Source organism: Pteropus vampyrus, unplaced genomic scaffold (genome assembly GCF_000151845.1).
Source record: "Pteropus vampyrus isolate Shadow unplaced genomic scaffold, Pvam_2.0 Scaffold24, whole genome shotgun sequence".
In the NCBI taxonomy this organism is placed as follows: Eukaryota; Metazoa; Chordata; class Mammalia; order Chiroptera; family Pteropodidae; genus Pteropus; species Pteropus vampyrus.
The window spans coordinates 10543267-10558096 of record NW_011888805.1 but is presented as its reverse complement, the minus strand read 5'-3'; the positions used below and the strand labels follow the sequence as shown (position 1 = coordinate 10558096).

The 14830-nt window shown below is 39.2% G+C and overlaps 1 protein-coding gene across 1 annotated transcript in view; it reads left to right on the top strand.

Annotated features, from left to right (window-relative positions):
* PDE7B (phosphodiesterase 7B) overlaps positions 1 to 14118 on the top strand; it is a 38600-nt gene extending 24482 nt beyond the window's left edge. The window contains exons 7-10 of the mRNA XM_023528391.1: positions 142 to 286; positions 2205 to 2301; positions 6393 to 6473; positions 10426 to 14118. Of these exons, the coding sequence (XP_023384159.1) occupies positions 142 to 286; positions 2205 to 2301; positions 6393 to 6473; positions 10426 to 10661 (559 nt within the window). The 3' untranslated portion in view covers positions 10662 to 14118. The remainder of the gene's footprint in view (positions 1 to 141; positions 287 to 2204; positions 2302 to 6392; positions 6474 to 10425) is intronic.
* Positions 14119 to 14830: the final 712 nt, after the last annotated feature.

Here is a 14830-nt window from a genome sequence, read left to right as displayed (position 1 = left end):
GAGGGGCAGGGACTCTGTGTATTAAATAGTAACAAAGGCAGAAATGAGATTACAAGCCACTTGATGATGACAGAATCAATCGCCCTCCACAAAAGGATTTGCTTTGTGTGTATCTTTTCTCTTTCATTCTTGTGGATGCAGACAGGATATTGAGCAGCAGCTGGGCTCCTTGATCTTGGCAACAGACATCAACAGGCAGAATGAATTTTTGACCAGATTGAAAGCTCACCTCCACAATAAAGATTTAAGACTGGAGGACGTACACGACAGGCACTTTATGCTTCAGGTAAACAATAACAAAAAAAAAAAAGCCATTATCCTTGCTGGGTGAAAACACCTAGGGACATGATCAATAATTTTAGCACATTTGAGAAGTGAGTATCTCCCATGATATAAGTTAGAGCAGTGACCTACTTTATTAAAAGCTTTGAGACACATGAAATTTTTAAGTGGTTTCCAAGCAAGCAAACTCTGGGTTTCGTGTCAGTAAGTTAATAATATCTCATTTTTCTTTGTTTTGGTAACTGCTTCACCACAAAGTAGCCCCAATGGGTAGTCGCATGCAGTAAGAATCTCCCACATTTTGTGCCTCGATGTAAAACTGGCCGCTGTGATACCTGTGTAAATTTAAAAGGCTATTTCTATAACACAAAAGTATGTTAACTATGGTACAAATAAAAAATTGGGAAATGAGTAACCTTCGTTTACCTAAAACCTATTTAATCAAACCCTGCTTTACTTTCTTTTACTACCTAAACTCATATTTTCATGTGAGGCTCAAACACATTTAGTCTTATCATTTTTAGCACCAATAAATCAATTATTTCAACTGAATGAATTAAATTACATCAAACTCAACCCTGTCTATTTCATTCCGTGGCAAGAAGACATTTGCAACATGAGAACAAGAGGAGGAGTAGACTCCAGAAGGAGAACTCGGACCTGGTATCCCAACCAGAGCCTTTTTCTTGATCTTCCATTTTCTCCTGTCTTTCTTCTTTCTTTTTGGCACAAAAGACTGAATGGATGGACCCTGGACTCATCTAAATAGGCCAGCTTTAGCCAGGGAGATGGAGCTGCAGGTGGCAGACTGAACAGTAGTCTTTTCTGTTCTATGCCTTCATGCTGCCCTCTAGCTGTTCAAAGTGCCCCATTCTTCCCAGTAAATATTCTCCTCCAGGCTCTAGCACTCTATCTCCCTCCTTCTTTCTTCCCAAACTAGTGTTCTAGTCCCTGAGTACCACAAAGATGAACCAGGTGTCTGATTTTAGAGACTCGAGCCAAATTGTGAGTAGCTAAAAGATTTGGTCTCGACACTTGAATTTCAAAAGGAAAGCTTGCTAACACAAATGAGTTCCTGAAGGGCAGAACTCAGAGGATACGTCTTCTTCTTACCTACTCCAACACGTACTGGTGCCCCCATTAACCAAGAAATAAAGAAACAACCGAATTTGCAATGTAATATAATCCAGGCTCTCCCAGACCCCAGCACTGCTAGCAGTTCTGTGACCCCAAGGAACTGGGTCAAAATAAAGAGACACTGCTGGTGAGCAGGGCACACCACAGGAGCCCACCTGGGAAGCGGTCTCTCTGCAGTTGGTAGTTAAGGGGGAGAATCTACTTCTCTTGGAATTCAAGGTAACTCTTCTAGGGTCAACATCACGGGCAAAGCTGGCATCTCCTATCCAGACCAGTGTGAGGCAAGCCAAGAGGCCTTGATTTAGCCCTCCTAGCTTTGATAGGACTTAGTTCACTGGCTGGCAGTCTGAGCTTGCTTACACACACAGACACGGGCATGTAAATGCAAACATACATAATTTAAGTGATGAATGGAGTTGGTCAAGTTGGCCACTGTGAGAGTGAGATCCAAATGATCTCACTTGAGCCAGACCGGGGCCCCGGTAGCCTCCCTGCCCACGAGGGGTGGTACAGCAGAGGGAGCCAGGCTGCGGCTTGCCTTGGCTTGCCCGCCCCAGTTCTCCATCAGAAAGCTCCGTGCTCCTTGGACAGTGGTTCTTCTCTCCTTCTCACTGCGATAAAGTGGGAGTTCTGAATGAAGAGGGTCATGTCAGGGAGGCCCTGCGTGAACACGGGCCTGGTCCCATGAGGCACGCTGGTGGGTCAGACAATCTCTTGGGCTTGGGTCGCATTTGCTGCTCAAGGATCACCCTCTGACAATCTCTCCCTGCCCTGTCCCTTCTCAGATTGCCTTGAAGTGTGCTGACATTTGCAATCCTTGTAGAATCTGGGAGATGAGCAAGCAGTGGAGTGAAAGAGTCTGCGAAGAGTTCTACAGGCAAGGTTAGTAGGTGACCTGACAGCTGCGTTTTCGCTGTCCCTCCTCCTCTTAGGCATTCATCCTAATAAAACAGGAAATGGCTAATCTATCACGACATGTGTTCTGTCATCAACTCTTATTATCCTAACCTTTCTCTTTAACTCTCTTGCAAACTCTCCATCCCTTTTTTGGATATTATTTAAAAATAAATAACATTGACTTACTACGGAAACAGGTAGTAATGAGGTGCAATAAAAGTGAGTGAAAATGAGATATATTTTTTTAACGGCTTTCCTCTATGGATATAAAAATATGAGGGACAGTTTGATTTTTACTCTGACCTTCATTTTAATGAGCCGAGTGCAGCCTAAAGACTAAATGCCATTTGGGGTCAATATTTTCCACTCTGACAGAAGGACTTAACTCCTTTTGTATTCCTTCTCCTCGCTTTCTTAAATAAAGTTAGTAACGAAATAGAGCACAGCTGACCAAGAATTGAGTTAATCCTCTCAAATAGATACAGCAAAAAGACAAATCACCCCAAATTAGGGTATAATTTTAAGAGGGTAACCTCATTCAGTGCTCAGGATGTTTGTTCAGGCACAACGGTGCTCTGATGTTAGTGACAAGATCAGGTTTGAGAGACTGAGAACAAATAAAGCCTGAAGTGTTCCACATACCAGTTCTGCAGGGAAGTCAAGTAGCAACAGGGAGCCTTTTGGAGAAGGCTCCATCGAAAGATGTGTCAGTGACATTGTGATGGTCTCTAAGAAGACAAAGCAGAATGGATTGGGTTCATGTGGGGACAGAAGAGGCTCTGCTCACCATCTCTTGCGCTTAGAGGAAAAGAGTTCATGTAGATCTCACAATTCTATGTAATTTCACTTCAACTGAGGATGAGTGGTTAGAAATCAAAAGATCAGTTCTAGTTGCCCATAATACAAAATCTCCATTAAGGAGAAAGAAAAAAGAACAAAAGGAAAATGGTATGAAATTGGAGCAGGGAGGTTTAAGATTAGATGAGATAAATACTTTATTTACTGTATGATATGAAAAATATTGAAATAGCACAGTGGCAGAGAAAAGATTCTACTCTGTCCCTCTTGGTTTTTAACTCAGTCATGTGCCCCAATCTTTCATTTGCTTATCTTGCACCCTTATTTGGATTCCGAGCAACTCAGGGACCATGTCCTGCTGTCAGGGACCAGGTAGATAGTAAAGTTCACAGTCAGCGAATTGAAGTTCTAAGTGAGACAGTGCAATGGGATAAACCAAGAAAAATCTGTAAGATTTCTTTGCAAAACTGGGTTATCGTCCTCCTAATAGACGCATGTGTAGCATTATAAGAGGGAAAAACCTAGAACATTTGTAACTCTGATCACTAAAGTTGTGAGCTTCCATGCGCTTTTCTCTGGCATGTCTCCTGACAGAGAAAGAACAATAAAGAGTTTATGTTGGGTCCTTGTTATTTAATAGCATTATAGTCTAGCAGAAGTTCAGCTTATTTATGAAGGAAAGACCAGACTCTCTGGTCATCCAAACTGCCTGTCCTCCATACTGAATTAATATTTTAAAAATTCTATAATCACAACTTGTATCATTTTGAGTAATCTTATTCTGGCTTTTACCTTAGGATTTGGGCTTCTACAGACTGCTAAAAGTCCCGGCCAAGTATCTTTACTGATTCATGATGTTGAGCAAAGAAAAACCCTTAAAATCAAGGTTGAGGACAAAGGAGGGAAAGGAAGATGAGATCTCATGAGTTAGGGAAACATTGTTAAATTCCAAGAATAGAGATTAGAATTCTACACATCATTCTTCTTCCCTCCTCTCAATGCCTTAAAGAAATAGAATCTCTGTCCTGTTGTAACTACAGATTGGTATCTTGTCAATCAACCAAGATTCTCAAGAGTTTTTATTGAACATCTGCTTCCAGTCTTGTCTAATCTTCAGTAAAACTGTGATTTTCTTCGTGTACCAAGCCCCATTGGGGATGTCATGAAAGATACAAAGAAGTATAGTTAATGTTTCATAACCTCAAAGTACTAAGCAGTAGTTCCTGGAGGAGAGAAACTATGCAATTTTCCTCCTTGTATTCTCTATATGGATTAACAAAGTGTCTGAAATATATAATGCTTTATACATATATGTTGCATAAGTAAATGAATAAATGATCTGATTGAAGACCTCTAATGGTGAAGGTCACAGAAGATCTGGGGCTGAGGAAGGTAGAATCTGCACCAGGTGTTGAAGGCTGTGTACTGTACTATACTTTCCAATAGGACAGCCGCAAGGCACATGTGGCTAGTTAAATTTAAATTAATTAAAATTATATTAAGTTAAAATTTTCATTTCTCAGTTTTAGTAATCATATTTCAAGAGGCCATTATAGTAAACAGTGTAGAGAACATTTCCATCGCTGTAGAAAATCCCACAGGACAGTGCTGGTTTACATAGAAAGGGGTGGAAATGAACAAAGACACTAAGGTGGGACCATACCCCTGCCTCACAGACCAGCATGGTCCATTGAAGGTAAGAATGAGAGGACTTGTGGAGGTCCTTATGCACCAGGCTAAAGTAAAGAACATGGCAGTAGGAGTCATCTTAGACTATGTAATTAGAGCAAAATATATAACTGAAGTGGAAGAAATAACGATGGAAGAAAACTAAGAATAAATTTAAGAATAAGTTATTAAGAAACCAGACTAGAGTCAGGAAAAGTAGGGAATAAAGATATTCCAAGAGAGGAATAAACAGGATTTGATGACTCAACATGGAGACTGAAGGAAGAGGAAAAATCAAAGATGATTCCTCCAAAATGTCAAGATTGACCGAAAAACCACTATTAACAAAAACATGGAGATGAGGAGTAGAATTGGCTTTTAGAGAATTCATTTTAATATTAAATGGTGGTATGCCCTGCCCTCAGAGGGCCTTGCCTGAATTCTTCAGGTTAAACCAGAGTGTTATCTCCTCACATCATTCTTGAGAATCACTAGAGCACAGGACAGCATGGGAGGCATGGCTACAGTCTTAGAGAAAAAGATGGAAATGTGGCATCTCTGAGGTTCTAGCTCACTGGTTAAGTGCAGACTCCCTGGGGCCAGATTTCCTAGGTGGGAAGCCAGGCTCTCCTCTTCACTGACAGTGTGACTTTGGGTTAACGTACTTTCCTTCCCTTCATCTCAATTTCCTTATCTGTAAAATGAGGATGATAGTGAAGTTGTTATGAAGATTAAATTAATTAGCATAGGTAAAATGTTTAGAACAGTGCCTAGCACACAGTAAGCATATTATATTTTTATCTCCTCTAGTTTAGAGCACATTCACAACTGTGAATCATCCAGCGAATGTTTCTGAAGACCAGCTTATCTACTGATTAACCAGACTGTTTTTCCCAGTGCAAAAACTACCCACAATTTTTCACCCTCAGGAAGAATCAATGAAGTATTTTGATAAAGTTTTGCATGATGCATTTCTCCTTTGGTCTTCTAGCTGACAAAGGCATTCAAAGAATATCATTCTGACCCTTATACTTTTTTTAACTTTCAATTAACATTAGGTAAAATTCTAATAAGTCAAAATGAAAGATATCAGACCCTTATTTCTGATCAATTTTGGAGCTGCAGACTGAGATGCTCTTCAAATGAGATCTTCTGGTCCCTCTCCCCCATTTCCTACCTACTTATTATTCCTGGTTTTTCAGGTGAAATCAGACTAGGGTCAGGAAGCGTAAAAAGAAGGGAAGAAGCATATAGATAATCTGTTTTCTTAACCTGTAACTTAAAACCAGAAGTTCCATTTTATGTTAAGAAATTGCCCATTAGTTGTGTTCTTGTTTTTATAGATCTTGTTCAAAAGTTTATTTTAGTCTTAGAGCACAGCTATTTACAATGAGCCTATTATAAACGGTCACCGACACTCTGATATTTTAAATTTTCATGGAAGCTACCAGAGCAAGGCAGAGCAAATCGATACTAAAGGTTTCCTAATGATAACAAGGCAGGGAACAGTAATTCCCAGAAAAACTTCTTCCAACTAGGTCGTTACAACTGTCAACACCCATTTTTGTAAGTTCTAGATTGCCAACGTGTTTCTTCTTCTTTCCTCTTAGGTGACCTTGAACAGAAATTTGAACTGGAAATCAGTCCTCTTTGTAATCAGCAGAAAGACTCAATCCCTAGTATACAAATTGGTGAGTTGAATTCAATTTTAATTCTAAAAAAATAGTTTCTGCACCTCTGCCAAGAATCACAAAGAAAAGAAGATCTACTACACAGAGCTTTTGAAAGATCCAAACTGGAGTTTTAATCAAAGCCCCTGTGAGTGGCTGAGTCCAAATAAACATTCTAATTATGACCCATCTACTAGATGATTAACAATTGAAAAGTTATGAAAAATAGGGTAAAGGCTTTGTTATTGACCCTTAACTAACCTGTGTTAACTTTGTAGTTCAGAGACAAATCCAAACCAAATAGAGTAGAAGGAAAGTAATAAGAATTAAGTATTTGCTCACACTTGCTTCAGGATTTAAAGGGAGGGAAATCAGCAAAAATGGCCTTTAGTACCCTTCCAATTTGGGTTTCTACCCTTTGTCTCCAAAATGTAATCCCAAGGGTCCAGACCCCAGACTCATGTCCTACCAGCCATGCTACTCCTTGTGTTCTGGGGTCTCATGCTTCTCTACTCTCCTTCAAAACTTATTTTCAGTCTCATTCTGTTAGGACCATCCTGTCAAGTGTCAATTGCAATAAACTGTTAAAACTCTGATGTTAATGCATCTAAAATAATTATTACTCCATTTAAGTTATGCATAAGATCATTAAGCAAATCAAACTGTGGAAATTTTAGGCACCTTAGTGGGGGAAATATTTTTGACCCAGTAAGAATTTCTATCACTCCTTAAACACTCTACCAATTCTATTGATATTTAATGCAGATTTTCCTTTTCCTTGCAGTTCTCTCCAATTAAAACCAAACTCAGAACTTTTAACTCTTTTACTTATAAGCTATGGCCTTGACATGTACCAGTTCATGTGTTTCACGAGTTCCCACAGAACTAAGACAGCTTAATGCATTAACAGTGCTTCAGACCTCTGCAATACTCAAAGCTTAATGTCTTGACATTGGGAGGGAAGAGGGCACCCAAAAAGATAAGCTGGAAATTAAGAAAAGCAGAGCAAGTTAGAATGATATGCTTACAGTCGCTGAGGACCAAATCTAATCCACAGTCCCATAAAAGAGTCATAAACTCTTCCTAAGGAAATAGGGACAAAATGAATCTAGTTACAAAGATTTGAATGGCATATACAAACATTAAAACAGATATGTTGGAATTATGAGATTATCGGTTGTCCTTAGTTTTTCTCAAATGGCCCTTAATATTGTTCTGTTGTTTTTACAATTAAACTGATTCCTCCACCCAAAAAAGGAAAATGGTGAGTGCATGATTTAAAAAAAAAAAAAAAAAAAAATTGAACCAGAAAGAATCCAGGGCAGATGAAGCTACAAAATTGCTGGGGAGGAAGCAAGAAGCAACAGCAACAGAAAGGCTGCCTCGGCCTCCCCGGATCCAGCTCCCTCTTAACACGTTGCTTTGGTTGCAGAGGTTCTGCAGATGTGATACAGAAGAAATAGACCCTTACCAAAATCCTAATCCTAGGATCCAGTTTCTTAAACTCTGGCCAGAAAGAAATTTGCCAGGCACCTGTGAAAGACATTTTGAACCGCCAAAGACAAACATTCACGTTGTTATGCACACAACCTGGATTTGCAAGGCAGACCTGATTTCAGAGATTCTATCCTGTTGTCATGAGAACGCACTTATTTTGTCATATCATATGTCCTGATTTTCAGCTCAGGAAAATGTGGTTACCATAGATACATGTTTTTAAAATGGGATGGGGACTGAGTGACTAAGAAAGTCCTATGGATGCCGCACCAATAATAAAGAGAAAGAGAAGGTGATTATACAACAATTCCTAGTAAATAAATCTTTCTCTGTCTCTGCTTCATATCTCCCAAGTCTGTAGGTTCAGGGTTGGGAGGTGTGGTATGCAGCACTAGATCAGGCTAACCTGGAAAAATCCAAACAGATAAACAGAGCCTAATGGGAGCCGCAGGCTTCAGCCTCCCAGACAAAGACTTTTCTAGTGGGTTCTAAGTAACGCAGTGATTTACTGTCCTGATTCCTCTGGGACTGAAAATATTCTCTCTTTATTTTCCTCTCCCAGTTCACAATGAGAATTTCCTGAGTGCCATCTTAGGTTTAGATCTGATTTTCTGTTTAAGTTATTCATATTTACTCAAGTGGAAATGGGATTTTTTTAATCTCCTCCCACCTCACTCCACCCCACTCTTCCTCTCTTTCCATCAAACCATCAAACTGCATTTTTAAGAAGATATTAAATTGAATGAATATCAAATTGATGAAATCTATAGAAAGATGAGGCTGAAGAGGCTTTCCTCCAATCCTTGTTTACTCTGAGGCCACCACCTCTCCCTCCCCACATTCCCACCCTTCCAGAGGGACATTATCTTGGCAATCAGCCCATCGCTTGAGTAGCAGAGGGAAGTTGGTCCACCTCACTGGGCACTGATGAAGCAGATTTCTAAATCTGACCATGCAGAAGCCTTCCTTCATTTGAAAAACTACCTCATGGTATCTATTCAGACTTTGAAATGGCTTTCCTATCTGCCGTAAGAGATCTTTATATAGGACAAATAGAAATACAGAGGTTCAATTCCAGAGTTACTTCAGGAAGAAAATGAGTTGATTTTTAAGCACTAGATTTTAAAATTTTGGATTTGTAGCTTTTTTCATAATTAAGGTAAACTTGATAAATATTCAAACCCGCAAATTTAGAATAGTATAGTTTTGCAAACTAACTTTTTAGGTATCTAATATCTAATCTCTCTTGGGATAAAAGGTATTCGAAATTAGATACAGAGATTGTGAAGTGAAGAAAATTCAAGAATAGCAAGCAAAAAGATTCGAGAATGAAATTTTTACTTGCTGACTCCCTACATAGACTTATTAAAATACAGACACAAAGTTTCTGGCTTAACTTTCTTCCTCAAGTTCGGATTATATAAAATAATCTCATAATATTTAAATTATATTTTACCCAAGACAAGATAATGTAAAAATAGAAATGTACAGTAACATTTTGTGTTGCTGCCTCCTTTTCCCATCTCTAAAGCATCCTCAAGGCCAAGTATCTGCTGTTTGTCCAATAAAAAGATAATCAAATCAAGCCTATAATTCAAATGCCTGTATACATACAGGACAAGTTGGTGGAAGATTTTGTTATGCTGGAAAACACTTGCTTTTCCTCCCCACACCTACATTTCAAGGAAATACAATAAAATCTAAATATGTCCAAGTTTGTGATGATTCTAATAATTCCAGCCTAGACTGGAAATTATTTTTGTTTTACTAATCATGTTCAATATGGAATGCACATTGGCAGTGAAACATGATTAGAAAGCAACAAGTCTAAAATTAAGGGAATAGATATGCAAAGAACTCTAATATCAAACAAACTTACCTAGTCATTAAAGCAGGGCTTTTATGTGGATAAAAAGCTTTATTGAAAATGAACTTTTACTCATCTACACTTAGTTATTTAACATAATTGAAAGAAAGTAAGCTAAAACTATGAAACTGTAATCCTGAAAAAATATCCTACAGGTTAAATGTAAAAATTCTTCAGATGATCTAAATCAACGAGGTGCCTCTTCTAATGTCATTTTCCATTTCCCTTAATTCTAGCACAGACTTTTACTTGTTTGTTTATATGTCTTTTTCTGTCTACAAAAAAAAAGCTAATATTTATTGAGTGTTTAGTATGTGCCAGGAGCTTTCTAAGCATTTCACACGTGTTAAGTCATTTCATTGTCATAACAACCCTATGGGTTTGATATCCTTCTTAGCTCCTTTTTACAGAAGAGTAAACTGAGGCACAGAGAGGTTAAGTGCCAAGCCCAAGATGACATATATTATGCTCTTCAGATGAGAGTGGGGACCACATCTTGTTTGCCTTCACGCCGCTGGGCTGTGTACATAATGGGACCCCACCGTGTTTGTGAGGGAGAAGTAGGTTTTGCTGCCCTTATGGTGATTAGTTTGGTCTTGCCTGTTTTAGGTTTCATGACCTACATAGTGGAGCCACTCTTCCGGGAATGGGCCCGCTTCACCGGAAACAGCACCCTGTCCGAGAACATGCTAAGCCACCTCGCACACAACAAAGCCCAGTGGAAGAGCCTGTTGCCTAAACAGCACAGAAGCAGCAGTGGTGGCAGTGGCGGTGGCAGCCCAGACCACACAGACCACGGGACTGAGAATGAGGAGCAGACTGTGACGGAAGACGTCGCCCCATAGAGCCAGCCAGGCCTGCCCCCTGCTCTGCACACTGAGAGGATGAGAACCTCCTTGAGCAGAGGCCTCCCGAGAGGGTAGAAGCTCTGAGAGGTTCTTGCTGATAAACCCAGGCACTGTCTGGTTTTAACTTGGGGCTCTTTGGAATACCATCTTCCTCCTACTTACCTGCCTTCCCTCCTTTTTCCAAGTGTACAGAAGCCATTCGTCACCTCGGCATTAGCTGCCAAAATGAGCAACTCCATTCAGCACCATGGGAGCCGATTCCAGGGGCAGGCCTGCCCCTCTAGGAGAGAACACTGGAAGTAAGAAAGAGGTGCTTCTGCCATGTCCCCCAAGGGCACTGGGTCACATCGTGACAGGCAGCAGTTCCTACATCCAGAGCATTCTAGCATTTGCCATCTGTCTGCTGATCTGCATGACAAAAACACCAGCATATTTGGAACTCCAAGGATACTGGTCTTTCGTGCAAGAGCACAAATGAGAACGTGAGAGAAAGTACTTTCTATTTTAATAATAATTATTATAAAATAATAATAAATCTTTTTAACTTTTATATTTTATGCACTAGACAATGGATCTAAAACTTTGGACTAAGATTACTCAGTGTACCCAAACTTGGACCGGGGGTTCATTGTTTTGTTACTGACTTCATGCCACTTTGGGTCAAGATTTGGCATCTTCTCAATTTAAGAAACCACGTTTCCTATCCGATCCGAGGGGAAGGTGCTGTACAGCTCATTCCTTTGCACCATTAGCCAATCTGTCTTTTATCAATTACTCATTTTCAGTGACATGTTTATATTCACACATGTACATTTTCTGTAAATACCAAGCGCTACTGATTCCCATGCCAAAATACATGAGTATTATGGGATTGCTACCTGTATAAACAATGGCACTGTGAACAGAATACTGTTAGTTTTAATACAAGAGAATGCATTTGTAAATATGGTATAGAGTTTATTAATATACTATTGTTTGCAGATAAAGGCCTTAACTTTAAACATCTTTCATCTTCTGAAAGCTGCCCGACTTAAATCCTCACAGATGTCCTTCCGAACTGCCTTCCCATGTCCATCTTTATGCTTTCCAGCTAAGGTCACAAGCCAAAACTGAATAAAGTCTTCGAGGAAATATTTTGGAAACTTCACATGCATTCCGCTTGAGACCATACTGTTTAATCGATGGCAGCAAGCATCGTTTCCTCAGATTAATGAGATCCTCCAGCAAACCTGAAGTCACTTTTCAACGCAGCGATGTTGCACATTCTGTTTTCAACAAACCAGCTGATAAGCTTGTGTTTATGTGACTCTTGTCATGGAACATGGTGGTGTGTCAACCTCGCAGGAGACATAGCAGGTCTCACAAACCTTCTATGACCCTGTCATCGAACCATCAGGGAATTCCCTGCTCCCCTACCACAATTTTCATCTGTTATGGCTACAGTACCAAAGCACCTTTGGTTAACGGTTGGCGTGCATTTCTTTGGTGTTAATAGTACTGGATTTTTCTTTTTCCTTAATTTTGTGCAAATAACTACCCAACTGTTTAGCTCAAGTTAACATTATTTAAGAAACTGTATTTGAGTTTTCTGACAGAATTTACCTTCCTGGTAGGTCATTGTGCTTAATTATGGCTCTCGTTAGCAGAGTCACCTTGGATTTGGGTGGCACTTTTTTCTGCAGACACTTGGCCATAGAATCAGTTTGTTACAGCATTCTTCTCTAGTCGGCTAAACTGTGTGCGTTGAACCTTTCCTTTACAAATTCTAGCACAATTAATGTTAGATGAAAATTGGCAATGCCCCTTTCTTTTAACCTTACAGTAGTGGAAGAATGATGATATGATCATTTCTGCCACTATCAAGCTATTTCGCAAGCTGATAGACTGACAGCTAATTTTCATTTCCTAAGTGTAACTGTTTTGGTTTTTTTTTTTTTCCTAACACAAATGATATCTTAGAAACTTGACTGGATTGTAATACGTTCCTGTAGAGAGACAGAGGCTTGCAGAGCTAAGGTTTAGGGGAAATTTTGGAAAGTTGGTTATATTTGCTTTAAAGTTGAAGAGATTGTCAGATGGTACTAAAGAAAGTGTGAAAACCTCATGAAATGGGTGGATGATAAGTTGAAATTGTTGGTAGGGGTAAGAAGGGAAGTTGTGAAAACACTAACTTTTTGTTTTCTGTAATAACTATGAACTGACATGATTCTTTATTGCTTTAATACTCTGAAGCTCTCAGCTTGGTAGGGCCCCAAAAGAGAATATGCTGAATGTATTCCTGCTTCCAAACCTCACTTATTTTGGTTTGGCGATATAGAGAGGGCCTCTAAGTAGTCTATTTTTAATGTACATGAGATCAAATCAAGGAAAGCAATTACTGGGGATGATACAGTAGAAATAAGAAATAAACTGCTATTTTAGCTCTACCTTGACTTTAGAAAATGGACTGTTTAAATTATATTTATATTGTAACTTAAATAAATAATATTGGGGGCATTTTTAGTAGTTCCAAGTTTATAGGATAAAAGCGTTTATTACAATTAGGTCTTAAAGAAGAACTCGCAGATAAAACTACCAAATAATCGATGGTTAAGCCTATGAAGCAGCTACTAGTACAATAAAAATCTGAAGTAAAACGAGACATGATGCGTAAACTAGGTGCATTTGTGTCTTCCTTTCAACCATCTGAAGATTTCTTGAGTTCCTCATTTTTTGGCAAAAAATAAAAAAGAGAGAATGTGAAAACTTTTTTTTTCTTGCCTACTACTAGTGGGTCTCTTGCAATATTTCAATAGGAGTCCAGTTACTAGTTAAGACACAACTGGTGAGTCATCCATGGACTTTACCTTCCCATTCTTCTTCTCCTAGTCTGTGGACCATCAATAGCTGATTTATCGAGTTTAAATCTTTCATTGCTTGTGAAGAAAGGAGTCAAAGGGCTATTTTTAGTAAGCAAAGTTAAAATCAAATTAAGAAAGAGAGACAAAAATCACTGCCAGGCCTGATAAGCAAAGCGTGCTTTTCCTTTTAACAGCATCCGTGAATAGTGGAAACCTTGTTCATGAAACCCTGACCTACCCATAACTCCCCGCTAGGCTGAGTAAAACTCTGGCTCTGTTTCTACCTGCTTACGGCTTCCCGCAAAGGGACTTGGAGTGTGTCTTGCAACAGTCTCCAGATTGCGCTTCCTAAAAAACAGTCTTGTTTTGTCACTTTTTCTCATGTAGAATCAGATCTGTTCACTGATTTGAAAATTGGTTATGAGCTTGTATCTCACTGTATTTCTTATGCTTTGTTCTTTTAAGCAAATCCTTAAAATTGTGTTGTTTTGTGTACACGTGTGAGGTTTGGGGAAAAAAAAAAACACCTTGTGAGTTTTTGCTCAAAATGTGGCCTAAATATCCATTGGCATGTTTAGATAAACAATTAAAATAAAGATAATTTCTTAAAAATATAACAATATGAAAATATCCTAATTCTCACCAAGTAACATGTTACCAGCTATCCAATCAGTTCGACAAATAGGACTCCCTGCTCAGGAGAGGAAACTTTCAAGAAAAAGAGCACAGATGAAGACATGTCCCATGTGACTCCTTCCACTAGGGGCTGCAGAAATTGCCCTGTCCATTGAGGTTTCTCTTGCCAGTTAGTCCCCAGTCGGGGAGAAAAGGCCACCATGCAGCTTTACCTTTCCCCCTGAGTCTTGATATTTTTCTGATTCACATTTGTCAAACTCATATAGGAAAGAGAACGAGATACACAAAAACATAGCAGATTCAATTCCAGAATTACGTGTTCAAGATATGGTCTGGCACATCAAGATTAGAAGCCACCAAGAATGATAGAACAGTTCTGGCAGGACAGCTGAGTGTCCTAAATTCATCTGGAAATAGAGGAGAAAAACAAACACCACCCTAGTTTCCCAGAAACAGCTTTCTATCTTTATATATTCTCCCCATATCCATTTTATTAAGATTTGTGTTCAGAATCTCAGTGATTCCTTAACACCTCCCATGTCAGAAGGCAAAGCCTATTTTCCTTCATGCACATTCTATATTACAAAATCAAAATCAAAAGTGAGACCCCAGTGGTGTTCCAAGTAAAGGTCAGACAGGACTTTCAAATGTGTTCGGGAACTTAGCTGAAACATCATCAAATGGGCCACA